Source organism: Oncorhynchus tshawytscha, linkage group LG03, assembly GCF_018296145.1.
Source record: "Oncorhynchus tshawytscha isolate Ot180627B linkage group LG03, Otsh_v2.0, whole genome shotgun sequence".
In the NCBI taxonomy this organism is placed as follows: Eukaryota; Metazoa; Chordata; class Actinopteri; order Salmoniformes; family Salmonidae; genus Oncorhynchus; species Oncorhynchus tshawytscha.
Window position 1 is genome coordinate 33,586,146 of NC_056431.1, and position 19,333 is coordinate 33,605,478.

The following is a 19,333-nucleotide window of genomic DNA, read 5'->3' on the forward strand; positions in this document are numbered from 1 at the left end:
ATTGCTGTACACCAGCGGAACCCATCAAACTTGAAGGAGCTGGAGCAGTTTAGCCTTGAAGAATGGGCATAAATCCCAGTGGCTTGATGTGCCAAGTTTATAGAGACATACCCTAAGAGACTTGCAGCTGTAATTGCTGCAAAAGGTGGCTCTACAAAGTATTGACTTTTTGGGGGGGAATAGTTATGCACGCTCAAGTTTTTAGTTTTTTTTGTCTTATTTCTTGTTTGTTTCACATAAAAAAATATTTTGCATATTCAAAGTGGTAGTAGGCATGTTGTATAAATCAAATGATACAAACCCCCAAAAAATCTATTTTAATTCCAGGTTTTAAAGGCAACAAAATAAGAAAAATGCCAAGGGGGGTGAATACTTTCACAAGCCACTGTATGTGGAAATCGCAAACCTGTCTAACAAAGTCAAAGGAAAAGCTGCTCAAAGGAAAAGGAGAGTGGTTCAGCAAAGCTTCAACAAGCGTCACAGAGTCAGCAACCTCAGCAGACTCCCACCTGGAAAACAGGTGTGAGTGATTGACTCAAAAGTAGCAGGAACAGTGCTGAGGAAACATGCAGCACCACAATGCACCATGTAAGTTCCCCACGTATCTGTCCGCAGGTACAGACATCACCTCATCCCTATGGATGGATCTGAAAACAACAACGCTACACAGGAGAAGATTCAAGTGTCTTCACCACTCCGACAAGCCAGATGTACCTGCTACACCCAGAACAAGGTGTGGGCGAGCAATAGTTAAACCTCAAAGACTGGACCAATAAGTAAAAGCAAACAAGAAAAAACTGAGCTCTAAGTAAAAAAATAAAAAGACAACAGTTGTCAAGTTGTTACAGTTCTAACTTACCTGTGGGGTAGATTTGTGTTACAAATAATTAGAGATGCATTTTGGGTTAAAGTTAACAGAAAATATTTTATGTTCATGACTACGTTCAAATGTTCAAGAAGTACTAGTCAGGAACAGACCTACAGACAGAATAACCACTTGAGGTCTGTTGAGACAAAGGCAGTCTACACTTTGTACTCTGAAAAGGGGAGATGGTGTTATTTGCATATTGCATCCTGATTGGCCATATGCTAATGACGGCCTATGCGAATTTAAGGGTTTATGAGGCTTGTAATGTGAAGCAACGTCAAGCTAGAAATACATTAGCCTTCAGTTACAGTTACTTTACTCACGCATAGACAAGTCTGATTACACGACAGGTATGTCGAAAATAAGTTAAACTTCTAAAAAGTGAACAGTACCTTTAAGATTTTGATAATGCTACTATCCTGTCTCCACTATCTCCAAAACTACAAAAGCCAACACTCTTAATTAACATCCACATGCCACCCCTGATTTGGGAATCTAAAAGCAAGACCAAAGCTGTGTTTTAATACTCACGGCACAATCCGTACGATTTGTGACGTGAATTGAGTATATACACTGCTCAAAAAAATAAAGGGAACACTAAAATAATACATCCTAGATCTGAATGAATGAAATATTCTTATTAAATACTTTTTTCTTTACATAGTTGAATGTGCTGACAACCAAATCACACAAAAATGATCAATGGAAATCAAATGTATCAACCCATGGAGGTCTGGATTTGGAGTGACACTCAGGCATGCTCCTGATGAGGTGGCAGATGGTCTCCTGAGGGATCTCCTCCCAGACCTGGACTAAAGCATCCGCCAACTCCTGGACAGTCTGTGGTGCAACGTGGCGTTGGTGGATGGAGCGAGACATGATGTCCCAGATGTGCTCAATTGGATTCAGGTCTGGGGAACGGGCGGGCCAGTCCATAGCATCAATGCCTTCCTCTTGCAGGAACTGCTGACACACTCCAGCCACATGAGGTCTTGCATTGTCTTGCATTAGGAGGAACCCAGGGCCAAACGCACCAGCACAAGGGGTCTGAGGATCTCATCTAGGTACCTAATGGCAGTCAGGCTACTTCTGGCGAGCACATGGAGGGCTGTGCGGCCCCCCAAAGAAATGCCACCCCACACCATGACTGACCCACCGCCAAACCGGTCATGCTGGAGGATGTTGCAGGCAGCAGAACGTTCTCCACGGCGTCTCCAGACTCTCACGTCTGTCACATGTGCTCAGTGTGAACCTGCTTTCATCTGTGAAGAGCACAGGGCACCAGTGGCGAATTTGCCAATCTTGGTGTTCTCTGGCAAATAAAAAACGCCCTGCACAGTGTTGGGCTGTAAGCACAACCCCCACCTGTGGACGTCGGGCCCTCATACCACCCTCATGGAGTCTGTTTCTGACCGTTTGAGCAGACATGCACATTTGTGGCCTGCTGGAGGTCATTTTGCAGGGCTCTGGCAGTGCTCCTCCTGCTCCTCCTTGCACAAAGGCAGAGGTAGCGGTCCTGCTGCTGGGTTGTTGCCCTCCACCGGCCTCCTCCACGTCTCCTGATGTACTGGCCTGTCTCCTGGTAGCGCCTCCATGCTCTGGACACTACGCTGACAGACACAGCAAACCTTCTTGCCACAGCTCGCATTGATGTGCCATCCTGGATGAGCTGCACTATCTGAGCCACTTGTGTGGATTGTAGACTCCGTCTCATGCTACCACTACAGTGAAAGCACCGCCAGCATTCAAAAGTGACCAAAACATCAGCCAGGAAGCATAGGAACTGAGAAGTGGTCTGTGGTCACCACCTGTTGTCTATTCCATTTGCGCAACAGCATGTGAAATTTATTGTCAATCAGTGTTGCTTCCTAAGTGGACAGTTTGATTTCACAGAAGTGTGATTGACTTGGAGTTACATTGTGTTGTTTAAGTGTTCCCTTTATTTTTTTGAGCAGTGTAGTATGCGTATTGGTCACCGTTTGGATATAGGAAGTTCCCGGATGTCGTACTAAATTTGAGAAAATACAAAGTATGCATGCAGTGGACACTTTTCTGTGCTTTTAGGGCCCATAATGAAATGGGCATTGCTTCACAACATTTTTAGATTTTAAGAAAATGGCGGAAAATATGCAGCCGAAGTCCGATGAAAGCGGATACAAATTCATTGCTTTAACTAATTATGAAAAAATGTAAGAAAATGTTGAGCAAATGTAATAAAGTATTGACTTTTCAATAAGTTAAGTTACATGTTATGTTGTTTGAAAATTTGTTAGCTACATTATCCTTACGAACCGCATAGTATTACAGCAATAAATACCGATATGTTAGCTAGCTACCTAATGTTAGTTGGCTACTAATATATCAAACTTGCCAGGCAGTATTATTAAGTATCTGCTATCTAACTAACTACCCAACATGTACGGACTTCAATATTCACATCATTCTTAGCTAAGTGGATTAGTCGTTGTGTGTTTCAATGGACATTGTTCATTTTGGCTATCTACCCCGATTTCAGAGCACTTTCGTGCAGAACTGATGAATTTACGAATGCTCAACACCTGTTGAATATGGCCAGTATCAGTAAACATTGACAAAAAAATAATTACAATACAGTTACAGTCACAATGCTCTAGATAACATGAAAACAGCCTAACCAGCTCTCCAAAGGTGAGTAAAATGGTCAGAGTGAGGTGTTCCCTGTCTCATTTGTGTCTGAAAGTAGCTAGCCAACGTTAGCCAGTTAGCTTGGACACTTGACTGCCATTGAACGCTCGGATCAACCCTACTCCTCGGTCAGTTTCCAATGTGCACTCTGAAAGCTCCGAATTTATCAACAGACAATCTGACAACGCTCTGGATTTATGAACGCCCAGAGCGCACTCTGACACTCCAGATTGAATTTATGAACACAACCGAAATCATAAAATGTTTAGCATTTGTTATGCTAAAAAGCTAGCAAGAGGTTGCATAGCAACAGCATCAACTTCCGGTAGACAGGCGAAGCTATAGTACGTTCAACTGAAACGGTACCGTTCGTTTACAGTTAACTAAAATAAACCAATAGCATGTAGTATATACTAATTAAGTACAGTTGAAGTCGGAGGTTTACAGACACCTTAGCCAAATACATTTAAACTCTGTTTTTCACAATTAATGACATTTAATCCTAGTAAATATTCCTTGTCTTGGGTCAGTTAGGATCACCGCTTTATTTTAAGAATGTGAAAAGTCAGAATAATAGTAGAGAGAATGATTTATTTCAGCTTTTATTTCTTTCATCACATTCCCAGTGGGTCAGAAGTTTACATACACTCAATTAGTATCTAGTAGCATTGCCTTTCAATTGTTTAACTTGGGTCAAAAGTTTTGGGTAGCCTTCCACAAGCTTTCCACAATAAGTTGGGTGAATATTGGCTCATTCCTTCTGACCGAGCTGGTGTAACTGAGTCAGGTTTGTAGACCTTGCTCACACACGCTTTTTCAGTTCTGCCCACTAATTTTCTATTGGTTTGAGGTCAGGGCTTTGTGATGGCCACTCCAATACCTTGACTTTGTTGTCCTTAAGCCATTTTGACACGATTTTGGAAGTATGCTTGGGGTCATTGTCCATTTGGAAGACCCATTTGCGACCAAGCTTTAACTTCCTGACTGATGTCTTGATGCTATCTATTTTGTGAAGTGCACCAGTCCCTCCTGCAGCAAAGTACCCAGACAATGGTGTTCTTCAGCTTGCAAGCCTCCTCCTTTTTCCTCCAAACATAAAGATGGACATGATGGTGTTGGGGAATAATCAGCATTAGTTTGTAAGATAGGTAATATGTTTTATATTCATCATATGTTTGTAAGTTACTTCTCATCAGAATGTTTATTTTTGTATAATACTGTGGCAATACTGTGCAGTCATCTGTTCTCTGTCAAGACTAAGTTGCTTGGGCCGGAGAGAGGGGAGAGGTCAAGCGTGTATCTCTTGGCTCCACAATGTCTGTGTGCCAGTCAATGTGTCTCTGTGATCTTGTCAAGATAGGGTGGATTTGATATATGCCTGTTGATATGAGGATTTGTTTAGTTTGAGAAAATAACATAGTTTAGGAGACAAAGCTGAACGATAAATTATGGCCAATGCTGTCTGGCTATGTGTGTCTTTGCTATAAATGATCTTAGTTGCAATTTGTAAGGAACTCTCAGAGAATTCATTTATAGACACTGAATTGATCTGAGAGTCACAGGGTTGTGATGGAGCTCATATAATTAAAGATGGACTTTGTGATAAACTCTGACTTGTGTGTGGTTTGCTCTCATGATTTGGTAAATACAGGAAATTTCCACAACATTGGCCAAACAGATCTATTTATGTGTCATCAGACCAGAAGACATTTCTTCAAAAAGTCCCCATGTGCAGTTGCAAACCGTAGTCTGGCTTTTTTATGACGGTTTTGGAGCAGTGGCTTCTTCCTTGCTGAGCGGCCTTTCAGGTTATGTCGATATAGGACTCGTTTTACTGTGGATATAGATACTTGTGTACCTGTTTTCTCCAGCATCTTCACAAGGTCCTTTGCTGTTGTTCTGGGATTGATTGCACTTCTCGCACCAAAGTACATTCATCTCTAGGAGACAGAACACGTGTCCTTCCTGAGCTGTATGATGGCTGCGTAGTCCCATGGTGTTTATACTTGCATACTAATGTTTGTACAGATGAACCACTGTACAGTGGTACATTCAGGTGTTTGGGAATTGCTCCCAAGGATGAACCAGACTTGTGGAGTTATACAATTGTATTGTATACAAGAGGTCTTGGCTGATTTCTTTTGATTTTCCCATGATGTCAAGCAAAGGTGCACTGAGTTTGAAGGTAGGCCTTGAAATACATCCACAGGTACACCTCCAATTGACTCAAATTATGTCAATTAGCCTATCAGAAGCTTCTAAAGCCATGACATCATTTTCTGGAATTTTCCAAGCTTTTAAAAGGCACGGTCAACTTAGTGTATGTAAATTCTGACCCACTGGAATTGTGATATAGTGAATTATAGGTTAAATAATCTGCCTGTAAACAATTGTTGGAAAAGTTACTTGTGTCATGCACAAAGTAGATGTCCTAAATTACTTGCCAAAACTATAGTTTGTTAACAAGAAATTTGTGGAGTTGTTGAAAAATTTGTTTTAATGACTACAACCTAAATGTATGTAAACTTCCGACTTCAACTGTATGTATTATACAGTATGTTAGTATGGGTATTTGAACACAGCTCAAGAGAACCCAGGAAGCCCACAGGACATTGTCAGATAATAAGCAGGAAGTAAACAGGAAGTAAAAGACAGTGGATGCAGAATGACAGTGAGAGAAGAACTGATGAAGAGCAACTGTATGTGGAGAGTGGAGACTTGTGCATCTCCTCAGCAGTTCCCTAGTCAGTCAATCATACGTGTTGTACCCAAAGTGAAAATGTATCATGGACGTTAAAATAATACACTGAATACATAAAAAAAATATATATTTAACTAGGCAAGTCAGTTTATTATTTACAATGCCTACTCTGGCCAAACCCTGACCCAGACACCGCTGGGCCAATTGTGCGCCTCCCTATGGGACTCCTAATTACGGCCTGTTGTGTCATAGCCTGGAATCGAACCAGGGTCTGTAGTGACGCCACTAGCACTGAGATGCTGCGCTACTCGAGAGCCCGCAAGGTTTGTCAGGAAAAGGAAACTACTCCAATGCGAAATTAGAGAAATATTTTTGACATCCTCACTTGAGTTATGACTGCATAACTATAACTAGCACAATAAATCTGAGTGTCTCCAATAATCTGACTTGCACCGTCATGAGTATATCAAATCAGAATATTACTAGTCAGACAACTTATCATATTAGGAGCTATAAGGAGAGTTGCAAAGTATATATATATATTTTTTTTTTAAATGAATTGACAGTTGCTAGGGACCTACGTGTGAGGCAGCCTGGGTTTTGTTCATTTGGGCGCACAACAGATCATGTCTTAAAACACTTTGCAACGGACATCAAAAACTAGTATTTCCTACTGGGATAGATACACTACCTGCCCATTTCACTTGGACCATTTTCTTAAGTTTTGTGCCTCATAGCCACGATCCAGATTCTGGACTTTCCTAAAGCAGAAGCAGCTGTAGCTACCAAGCCACAGGTGCATGTATAACTGTGTAGGCATCCCTCTCCCGCCCAGCCACCAAGCCACGTGCCCCGGCATGCCTCACCTTTGTTGTTTGAGATACCGTAGTCAAAGCCCTGTGCCCCATTGGCTGCAGTAGCCCTGTTGAAGGCCTGGACAGAGAAGGGGCTAGGTGGTGGTGTCTGGGCCCCATGCTCCAGAAGGGTTTGTTCTGTTGGGAGAGGAGACAGAGCTGGACCACATTAGCTCCACCAACAACAGCAACCAAAACATCCATTCATATCCATGTTATATTGGTTTAAGTTACTGTCCAGTGAAAATCTAACTTTTAAAAGTTTATATATTCTGTTAACTCATACAATGCTGCAGACTCTTCATATACTCATATTTGTGGCTAAAGCAAAAATGTAATTAACAAATAAACTTATTTCAAACAGACAGTTAAAAAAAAAAGCTTGCCATTTCCTCATATAACATGACGTCATGTTTTTGGCAGAGGTCGTCTCATTGGCGAAGCTGGCTAATCAGCTGTTTACCATACCATTCTGTTGTTGGGGTACGCAGAACACAATTCAAAACACAGAAAAGCTTTTTAACATACTTAACAAAAAAAATTGGAAGGAAAACTATTTCACTCATATTGCATATTTAATAGAAAATCTGGAAACACTGGACGGACAGGCTATTCTTAAAGTAACTTCAAAACTAAGATGAGTGAGATCTGAGACAACCCAATCCCAACTTGAGATCGAAATACTCAACTCAATTTTCTTTAGGTCAACTCTCCCATTTATCTTGATTAACACCAAAGTTGAATTTAGAGACATATTATCTCAAGTGCTGGTTCATCCTAAAGAATTAGGATCTTACAACTGTCCAGATACCCGGTAAATCTGATCCAAGACCAGCACTCGCACTCTGAGACACTTTGTGAATACGGGCTAGGGTTGGGCAGTATCTATATTTTATGCTACAGGAACTATACGGTATTACCGGCAGTGCACACAAGGGGCACTATTTCTTTCCAAATGTCAAAGTAATCTATATTCAAAACGTTTGACCTTATTGAAAAAATGCTAACAAAGGCTAACAAATTACTAGTGAAATTCCATTGCAGACACTAGCTAAATGCTAACAAGCGCGAACAAATATTGCTAATTGCAAGTGCAGACAACCAAACTCAAAGTTACACAACAATCTTAAAAGGCTCCTAGCAGTTTGTTGCACGCATACAGCAGGGATCCTGAACCCAGATGGAATTGATTGTCTATGCTGTAACCAAGAAGCTTGATTTTGAAGTAGGGATGTTAATGGTTAACCTTCGAAAATACATTTGCTTATCAGTGTATATTCTGCAAAAGAGCAGAAAAACAAAAACAAATATGGGATGAGGTAGGTAGTTGGTTGGATGGGCTATTTACAGATGGGCTGTGTACAGCGATCGGTAAGCTGCTCTGACAGCTGATGCTTAAAGCTTCAGTGATTTTTGCAATTCGTTTCCAGTCATTGGCAGCAGAGAACTGGAAGGAAAGGCAGCCAAAGGAGGTGTTGGCTTTGGGGATGACCAGTGAAATATACCTGCTGGAGCACATGCTAGGGGTGGGTGCTGCTATGGTGACCAGTGAGCTGAGATATAAGGCAGAGCTTTACCTAGCAAAGACTTATAGATGACCTGGAGCCAGTGGATTTTGTGAATAATATGTAGCGAGTACCAGCCAACGAGAGCATATAGGTCGCAGTGGTGGGTGGTATAAGGGGCATTGGTGACAAAACGGATGGCACTGCATCCAGTTTGCTGAGTAGAGTGTTGGAGGCTATTTTGTAAATGACATCGCCAAAGTCAATGATCGGAAGGACAGTCAGTTTTACGAGGGTATGTTTGGCAGCATGAGTGAAGGAGACTTTGCTGCGAAATAGGAAGCCGATTCTAGATTTAATTTTGGATTGGAGATGCTGAATATGAGTCTGGAAGGAGAGTTTACAGTCTAACCAGACACCTAGGTATTTGACATATTCTAAGTCAGTAGTGATGCAGGACCGGCGGGCAGGTGCGGGCAGAGATCGGTTGAAGAGCATGCATTTAGTTTTACTTGCATTTAAGAGCAGTTGGAGGCCACGGAAGGAGAGTTGGATGGTATTGAAGATCGCCTGGAGGATTGTTAACACAGTATCCAAAGAAGGGCCAGAAGTATACAGAATGGTGTCGTCTGAGTAGAGGTGATCAAAGAATCACCCGCAACAAGAGCAACATAATTGATATATACAGAGAAAAGAGTCGGCCCGAGAATTTAACCCTGTGGCACCCCCATAGAGACTGCCAGAGGTCCGGACAACAGGCCCTCCGATTTGACACACTGAACTCTGTCTGAGAAGCAGTTGGTGAACCAGGCGAGGCAGTCATTTGAGAAACCAAGGCTGTTGGGTCTGCGGATAAGAATGCGGTGATTGACAGAGTCGAAAGCCTTGGCCAGGTCGATGAAGACGGCTGCACAGTACTGTCTTTTATCGATGGCGGTTATGACATCTTTCAGGACCTTGAGCATGACTGTGAGTTTACTTCAAATAATGAGGCATAGCTTACCTATTTTATAAAAACTTCATCATGCCAATAACCAGCACTTCTCTCCTGTTCTATTGGTTTTCATATTAACTTCCACAATCCTAGTCATATTAGCAACCCATCATAGTTGTTCCTCTAAGATTCCTACTCTTTCTAAGTTTCGAACAAATATTTTTATCTCCGTCACATATGAAACTACTTGCATTAGTTGCACTGTTTACAGCAGTGTTTTCGCTAATTGCATTTGGGCAAATGTTTGAAAATGGTGTTTTATTATCTGCTTCATTACAGGACTTGCATGTGCACCTCTACAGGATCGCCTTTCTCTTGCATTTCAAAGATGAAAAATAAAAATAAATGCATGTTTTTTTCTTTGTATTATCTTTTACCAGATCTAATGTGTTATATTCTCCTACATTCATTTCAAATTTCCACAAACTTCAAAGTGTTTCCTTTCAAATGGTATCAAGAATATGCATATCCTTGCTTCAGGTCCTTAGCTACAGGCAGTTAGATTTGGGTATGTCATTTTGGGCGAAAATTGGAAAAAAAGGGTCATATCCTAAAGAGGTTTTAATAAGCCTTTTGACGAAGAGGATAGGCTTGCTATTCTTGCATGTTTTCATTAAGCTCTTAATGAAAATGTCCGGTTCTTGTATGCACTCATAGTATCAGAGTGATAGGTTTCACTCTCCCCACATTTTCCAAAATAAGCCCAATGAGTTTCTATGGGCTTTTTTGGGGCCTAAGCTTGTCGCCTGCCTTCCCGCCTTGGGACGACTCCTATTGTTAGGGCAGAAACATAAGCATCTCATCATTATATGCACAGATCTCTGATAGTATTTTCTGTTGGTCACGTGTTTAATGTTTGGGGAAAATGTAACAATTTTTCGAACAGGTAAATGAGGGTCAGTCAGTCGGCAGCAAAATTGACAGAAATGTGCATCCCTACTTGCAAGCTAGCGACTTAGCTATCAAGTTAGAAAACCAAAAGCATAGCTGGAGCCCTTAGTTAAATAGTTAACTTATAGTTAATTATAAGCAGTGGCGTAGCACACACCCCTGCAGCTCCCGCGATGGGGGGGCTGAACCGCCAAATTTCTATTTTATTTTCATGGACGGTCCTGAAAATCATGCTGTGGCAAAAAAATGTATACAGCCAAGCCCAATACAGACCCTGATCCAAAAATATAAAAAGGACACAGAAGTAAAAAGCATTAAGTTAAGTTAAGTTAAAAGGCTCTTACCTTCCTCATGGCGTAGGTACTGGTTTCCCCCACGGTCTCGGGCCAGAGACCAGGCCTCTCCTTCGTCGCTCTCGCAGAACTCCACCACACTGTTTTTGTCCAGCTGCACCCACGTCCCCTCCGTGTTTACCACCTGACGCACAACACAATGCTCTTTATCCCTATATACGCACACACACAAATGCTGCAGTCCACACAGCACCATTCTCTCAAATACAATCCAATCCCCCTATACATGAATGCACATCATTCCTTCAGAACAATTAAATACGGCATTGTAGCTATAATATTTCTCATAAAAGCAGCATTTTGCAGAGATCACTGGCTAAAGATAATTAATTAAACAACTTACTCTAAAAGTGAATCATATTGAAAGGTAAATTCATGTTTGTCTTGGTTTTCTAAAGGTCCTGAAAAAATCATCACTTTAGACAGACGGACACAAATGGAAAGTGGAAATGTTAATAAATGCAGAGGTTGCACTGCGTAGAGCGTGAGAGCGAGACTTAGTGAGTATTTCTATGATTCCTCGTAGCTTAGTATCTCCTTGCCACCTTCTCAACCCTACTGGAGGAGTATCAAGGTTCCTCCCCTCAGACCATCTATTCCAATGCAAGTTGAGAAGGAGACGAGGAGATAGGATGTGGGGAATCGAGGAAAGATTCAATGAGAAAGAGCTGGGGAGCCATTGGTTCAGAGAGGGCATTCTAGTAACAGCATGACAACACCACATCCCCAATCAGAGGTCAAGCAGGAGGAGGCAACATTCAGCACTTCCGGGTCAAGGAATTTTAGAGAGTTTTAAAAAAGTCCACCAAGAAACAAAAGAGGACAGAAGGTGTAAGAGAGAAGATTCATTTGAGGTACAGTATGGCTTCAGCATTTCAAGAATCCAATGTCAGAAAATAGTGAAGGAATCCGTTTCAAATTATAAATAAACTAACATAGTTTAAATAAACTATCCTGAACAAAAAATATAAATGCAACGTGGAGTGTTGGTCCCATATTTCATGAGCTAAAATAACAGATCCCAGAAATGTTCCACATGCACAAAAATCTTATTTCCCTCAAATTTTCTGCAGAAATGTTTTTACATCCCTGTTAGTGGGCATTTCTCCTTTGCCAAAATAATCCATCCACCTGACAGGTGTGGCATATCAAGAAGCTGATTAAACAGCATGATCATTACACAGGTGCTGGGGACAATAAAAGGCCACTCTAAAATGTGCAGTTTTGTCACAACACGACAGATGTCATAAGTTTTGAAGGAACGTGCAATTGGCATGCTGACTGCAGGAATGTCAACCAGAGCTGTTTCTCTACGTTGATGCCTCCAACGTAATTATAGAGAATTTAGCAGTATGTCCAACCGGCCTCAACCGCAGACTAAGTGTAACCACGCCAGCCCAGGACATCCAAATTCGTCTTCTTCACCTGCGGGATCGTGTGACACCAGCCACCCGGACAGCTAATGGAACTGAGGAGTATTTCTGTCTGTAATAAAGCCCTTTTGTGAGGAAAAACTAATTCTGATAGGCTAGGCCTGGCTCCCAACTGCGTGGGCCTATGACCTCCCAGGCCCTCCCATGGCTGCACCCCTGCCCCCAGTCATCTGAAATCCATAGATTAGGGCCTAATTAATTCATTTCAATTGACTGATTTCCTTATGAACTGTAACTCAGTAAAACCGTTGACATTTTGCATGTTGCGTTTATATTTTGTTCAGTATATATTAAAATGAACAAAAATATATAAATGCAAAAGGAAACAAATAAAAAATGCTGTAGCCACTGGAGTGTGTTCTATAAAAAAGAGAAAAGAGCCTGCACATGTTGAAAGAAAGGACAGAGCACACACCCACACCCAGAGGCATCTCATGTATTCACCCTTTCAATGGTAAAGTACATACATCCAAAACAAGTCAACCAATTTACAAGCAAAAGGGGGAGGAAACAAAAGACATTACAACAACTTGTCTGTTTTGCAAAGAGAGTTCAAAGTAGAAGAGTGAAACAAAACAAAAACAAATGGGTATAAGAACTACAAAATAGTAACTAAGTAATCTAGATTGATAATGAATCAATTAAAGGCAACCACAATAAGTAATTTAAGACATCACATTTGTTATTTTCCGGGGTTTTTTTTGTGCGGGGGAGGGGGGGGGGTTGCGTACCTCGCCTACTGCCTTGACCGTGTTCCCAAGTACTAACATTCCAATGGGGATACCCCTAAGGTTTGGACAGCTTCTGATGTTGTGACCCGAGGGACCCGTCTTCACTACCTTATAAAGCCCAGGGCCGCCCCTCTGCCCCACCCTGTCCTGCTCCTGCATGGAGGGGGCCTCTTGGGAGGGGCGGCCGCTGGAGCTCACCTCCTTAACACTCTGCTCCGATTGGCCTCCTGCCTCCTGCAAGTGGGAATTGACAGGCGTTAATACCAATCAGGCTAGGTTAGAAGACTATAGTCAATGGAAGAGTAGTGATGGATTTGTCTGATTTGATATCATATTTTCATCCTGATTCCTGACAACTGTGTGTGTATGTGTCTTATGAGAGACAATATAGCGTGACTAGTGTTTCAGGTTATCAAATAATCAAAGTCCCACAATTTCTATTAAAGTTTTACAGTACTGTCCTAAGAGCTATCAGTTCAACAAAACCAGTAGGATTCACTCTCTGTAGCAAATGTTGACATAAACCTAAAGCATAACTCCCGAGTGGCGTAGCAGTCTAAGGCACTGCATCTCAGTGCTAGAGGCGTCACTACAGACCCTGATTTGATCCCGGGCTGTATCACAACCGGCCGTTCATAACTGACTTGCCAAGTTAAATAAAGGTTAAATATATATATATATATATATATATATATATATATATATATATATATATATATATATATATATATATATATATATATATTTCAATGCTGCAGCAATGACTATCAGATTTTTTTTCGAGCACACCCTATGAGCATCAAGTGCACAGGTTGTTGTTGGGCTGATACTGTCTCGATGGCATAAAGTGGAGAAGACAGGTTTCATTGGCAACACCTGAATGCCACAAAGTTCTCAAAAAGTGTGACGACTAAAGGTATGACTAAATACATCAACTAAAATAATGTATCACTTCATACTGTGCAAGCCTGAAATATGTTTCAATTGTTTCATAGATGTGTGGTTATGGGTAGACTTCTACTAAAAAGGGAGATGAATGTTAGCATGGGAAAAATCAGAAAAAAATTATCCACGCACTACTGTAAGTTGCTCGGGATAAGAGCATCTGCTAAATTACTAAAATGTCAAATGTAAATTACAAAATTGGGGCCAGAGTACTAGACACATACAGTAGGCCACATGGCATCTACCCTTTCATACAAAAGCCACATGTAACATATTAGTGTCATTGTTATTAACCCTCATGCAACACACAAATGTCCATTTCACTCGATAGCTTGAATTTCACGTGAAATGGGAACAAAGTTATCACGGGGCAGACAGCATAACAAATGGACCTTGAATGAATAGTTGATTCCTAAAGGGGAATGGAGGTAGAACGACAGTGTTCTTAAATTAAACTACTCAGAAAGTCATGCAACTGTGGTTAAAAACTCAAAGTTCACCATAACTCAAATTGAAGAACTTCAGAGGGGGAGGGGTTTCAATAGGAAACATAGAAATAACAGATGGATGAAAAAGCAACAGAGCAGCCAAGCCATACACATCTCTCCTTCACACAACTCACCTGTGGGAATATAGTTAAGGGGGTCCACGACAAAAAGCCGATATCCCTGACTCCTTGGCTAGCATTAAAGACACTCTGAGCAACAAATCGTAAGTACAAGTCAAGAAACGGCAAGAGGATTCATTTAAGTGTGAGAAAAAGGGAGAGAACAAGCGCTGATGTCTTTTTTTTTGGGAAGAAATCAATATTAATCTTTTTTCTGCAATTGTGGCCATGTATAAGTTATTTTGTAATTGAACTTGAGAAGAGTAGGCTTTCACCAATTTTGACAGGGTACCAGAAAGGCCTTGTACTCAAGCAATTGTGAAGAAATGGCAAGATGTTGTGAAGGATTCGGAACACAGAAATGTTTTATTTTGTGTGGGAAGGGGTTGGAATTTTTAAACCCATTTTGAGTTAACAATCGCCTCCAGAAAATCTCTTAAAATCCCTTTCAACACAGGATGTAGCGTGTCATGCTGTTTGACAACACCCTTTACATAGAAGCCTCTGAACCTTAGAAGCCTCATAGAGCAACCAAATGCATAGGTGGAATTGTGGAGTGGTAGAAGCACAATTTCTATATGAAACTGTTGGGGACCAATGATTGCCTCATGACTGAAAACCATCCATTTTATGAATAGCTGTGAATACGTAGGCAATGACTTTTAATGAATGAATATTAACTTTTCTTAATCTATCCACCTATGAAGTCCCTGATTAGACAAGGCCAATTTCCCAGACCCAGATTAAGTCTAATCCTGGCCTAAAAAGCATGCACAAATGGAAAATATTAATTTTTTTAGGCCAGGACCAGGCTTCATCCGAGTCTAACAAACTGGCCTTTAGATTTTAGAGGTTGTTTGTGCCATGGAACAAATGTATGTGAAATCTGTTTTGAGAGAGAAGAGCTTTTTTCGTGTTGCTCTGAGGTGCCTGTGCTTATGAAGCGTGGGCGAGAAGAAGCAATGAGAAAGAGGTGAAGAGAATAGCAGAGAGTGCAGCTAAGACCCTCTTAAACATGTGAAATCTCTTTTGAGAGAGAAGAGCTTTTTTCGTGTTGCTCTGAGGTGCCTGTGCTTATGAAGCGTGGGCGAGAAGAAGCAATGAGAAAGAGGTGAAGAGAATAGCAGAGAGTGCAGCTAAGACCCTCTTAAACTAAACACACTGAAATGGCTCATCGACTACCTCTCTCTTTCTGGTCCATTCATGCATTGGGGATGCTTCCAATGCATTAAACATGTATTAACTGATCATGTGAGGGTTTTTTGAGAGTCCAACTGAACGCATGATTCTAGTCACGCTAAAGTAAATATTTTTAATCCCCTGAGACATGCACGTTGCCCTTAGTGAAGGCTCATGACACAGCAGTGACATCCATTTGGACACATCATGCAACAACACACTTAAGTTCTTTCAAACTGTTAAAGGAGGTTCTCAATACTTCATGCTTGTAGACATTTGGGGAACGGATACCATCCAATATCACTATACACAGTGTGTAGGTAGGTAGGGGAATCTTCAAACTTCAATACAACCATCATCACACATCAAATCAATCCCATTGAGTTGGGGGGGGGTTCCAATTGAGTTACACATGAATGGTGGAAGCACTGATTTGTGATGTTTTCCCCAAATGAGCAGCAAAGGGGGGTAGACTACCCTTCTATCCTACAGACTGACTGACTGATCGTCATTTTACTTACGTTGGCTGGGACCAGCAGGCTCCTGCCCACATGCTGGTTAAAAGAGAGGCACCAGGCTTCAGTGTACCCATTCATGTTGGGCACATACTTCTTTACTGTCTCATCATTCAGCCTGAGCCAAACACCATCATCATTGTGGATCTATGGGAAAACAAGCAACAGAGGGCAGAGAGCACAGCCATGCCCCCCTCATGTCACTATGGAAACGGAAAGAGGGGTGGCGGAGTCCCCGGGGCAATAAGAGCACCTTACGCGAGGCTGCAGCGGGAGAGAGAGGGAGGCCGAATAATAGGGTAGTCAACTGAATGGCTCCAGAAATGCAGATTCAACAAGAAGAAAGGCAGAGTCACCTATACTGGGTGGTGCAGAACAATGTAAAACCCAGATTTAAAACCGGTCCTAAAATAAATGGCTGATGCTTGGAAGCATGCTTTGTGAAAACACTTCTGAACTGAGAGTAACATCACTTAGCAGAATGCTGTGACTCTCTCTAGTATTGCTTTGGAATGTCTCTGCTTTTTGCCAAGGTTTGTGAAGAAGTTTGACGAAAACTCTGAAAGGCCTTCCTAGGCTAAAATGAAGGACACAATTATGACTGGTGCTTCTTTCCTACACAAAATTGTACGCAACATGCTCTGCCATAAGGTTGATGTTTTTCTCGCTGCAGCCTCGGAGTGTCTTGCATGTGTATGAAGCAACACAAAGGCAAAAGTAACAAATAAGTGAGCTCAGAAGAGAAGCAGCAATAACTAGAAAGAGGTAGACCCACTGCAGTTTTACTGTACTCAAAACCGTCATACACATTTACTCTGTAGATTGCGAGGACTGAATCCTGACTCGTATTCTGCACATATATCTCAGATTTCCACTGAAATCCCCCACTGACCATAATGCATGACTTGCGCGAAAGTCTGAGGTTAAGGTTGCAAAATCCCAGAAACTTTTCCAAAGTTCACAGGTTTTCCAGAAGGTTGGAGGAACTTTTGTGAATGTTTCTGTAATGTTGCAAACCTTTAAGGTCACACACTTGGATGTCAAGTTAGTATGCAGTAAAATTAAGAGGAATTAAGAAAAAAATAGACAAACAAAAACAGAAGACAAACAAAAGATAAGAAAATAAAGAGAATCTAATGCTACAACTCGTTCAAAACGCCTAGTCTAGAACAGTTTACCTCATCAATGAAAGTGATGGTGCCATTGACTTGCACTATGCCTATCTGTTCGCTCTGCAGGGAAGGGTGACTACGCACACGGAGGCCTGCGCTGTCCTTGGACACAAATTTGCGGACCTGAGAGAAGCAGAGGAGACAGGAAGACAGTAAGCCGTAGGAGCCTCAGCAGGGGAAAGCGAAAAAGAGGCAACAGAGTGGAGGAGGACACACACACTGCAGAGAGACAGACATAATCACAAAGGCAATGCAGGCACTCTTGGTCACGGATCACACACACACACACACACGTAAAGTGTACACACACAGAGATACACACACAGTGGGAGAAAGTGTAGAAGTGCTCCGTTCTGAACAGTGCTGGTTGGACATATCCAGTGCAAACCCAAGGTTGACTTAAAATACAGATGGCTAAATAATAAAAACGTAATCAATTAAAACAATAAGAAACCCGACCATCCACCCAGTTCTTTTATTGGCATTGGATATGATCCACTATACACAAGATCAGAAGGGAGATACAAAGAGCTGAGTGAACATTTGCAGTTTGTTGCTTGTTTCCCCATTTTCAGTTAAATTATTGTCAGCCACAAAAACAATGATACATAACTTGGTTCGTGACAGTGGAAATATTCACTGCATGTTGCAATGTTCTTCATGATAAATGTATAAACAGATAAGCACCCGTTGGAATGAGAGTGAACAAGACGTGAAATAAATATTCTTACAACAGCTGGAGGAAACAACAGAGGACCAGAAACAAACAGTGAATGAACACACTACTGGCTGTGACGGTGTGTTTTCATGTTCTTTGGTTTAGGGATGTGTCCGTTCTCAGATGAGTGTGTGTTCTCAAGTGTGTGTGGGGTCAGGTGTGTCGGTCTCACCTTGCTAGGTTGGGGCTCGGCCTTGGGTTTGACCATCTGTGTGCCAGGTGGGATCATGCCTTTAGGAGGGTCTTTCACCTCCACCTCCAGACCAGCATCTAGTGGGTTAAACATGTGCACAGTCCACACTCCGCAGGCAGATAACTTTAATTTAAATTAACAACTAATATATGTTTAATACATTTCCTAACTAATACAGTTAGTTTCTCTAATAATAGACTAACCACAATACCAACATACAGTTTTTGGAGGGCTTGTGCTGTGACAAACTTTAAATGAACAGAAACAAAAAAATTACATCAACTGACTTGAGCTCTAGTCCAATTTGAATACGGGAAAATGGGAATAGGAATCTCTGTTAACTTACTACAATGAAATGACTAAATAGAAATATAAGTGAACCCAACCCTGTTCTACGTTACCGATCTCAATGCCGTCAATGGTGACGTGGATTGTGTAGAGGCCCACAGCCCCGGGGGTCCAGTTGGCACTGTACGTCCCGTCTGTGTTAGCCCGGATCAACATGTTCTCACTGGGCCTGGCGGTGGAGAGAAACAGGGATGAAAGCGCTTCACTCCAAATGGACAGACCCACTTCCCCCTCACTTCTCATCAACTTTTGTCATAAAACCTGGGTTCAAATGGTGTTCGTTCTCATTCAATTACTTTTGCTGCACTTGATTGACCTTTATCTCATCTATTACCTCTTTGGAGTGGGTGAAGCAAAGCGAAGCTCCTCAAATGAGTAATTCTCATAGGCCTGGACAAGGAGAAAATAAACATGGTGTCAAAAAATGTTACACTCTCAAAAAATAAATAATTTCTATTATTTCACAAGGAAACATGGGCCAGTTGAGCAACAGCTTCCCATTTAGTTTTAAGTTTTTTATTTAACCTTTATTTAGCCAGGGAATCATGCTGAGATCAGTTAACAACAATTATACTATAAATATCTATATACACAATACATAAAAAATGGAAAGTCAAACAATCATTTGAAACAAACACATTCTTCTAGGTTCTGCCATGTTG

General features: G+C 41.5%; 1 protein-coding gene across 23 annotated transcripts in view; it reads right to left on the reverse strand.

Annotated features, from left to right (window-relative positions):
* The window catches only part of LOC112234653 (E3 ubiquitin-protein ligase MYCBP2-like), a 326,118-nt gene that overhangs the window by 84,335 nt on the left and 222,450 nt on the right, over positions 1-19,333 (reverse strand). For 14 of the 23 annotated variants that reach the window (XM_042314694.1, XM_042314668.1, XM_042314624.1 and 11 more), the window contains 8 exons: positions 19,006-19,061; positions 18,710-18,840; positions 18,303-18,400; positions 17,419-17,535; positions 16,247-16,387; positions 12,995-13,228; positions 10,822-10,954; positions 7,100-7,225 (listed from right to left, as the gene is read on the reverse strand). In XM_042314694.1, the coding sequence (XP_042170628.1) occupies positions 7,100-7,225; positions 10,822-10,954; positions 12,995-13,228; positions 16,247-16,387; positions 17,419-17,535; positions 18,303-18,400; positions 18,710-18,840; positions 19,006-19,061 (1,036 nt within the window). The remainder of the gene's footprint in view (positions 1-7,099; positions 7,226-10,821; positions 10,955-12,994; positions 13,229-16,246; positions 16,388-17,418; positions 17,536-18,302; positions 18,401-18,709; positions 18,841-19,005; positions 19,062-19,333) is intronic. The other 9 variants (XM_042314737.1, XM_024402891.2, XM_042314615.1 and 6 more) reach the window with 6 other exon arrangements.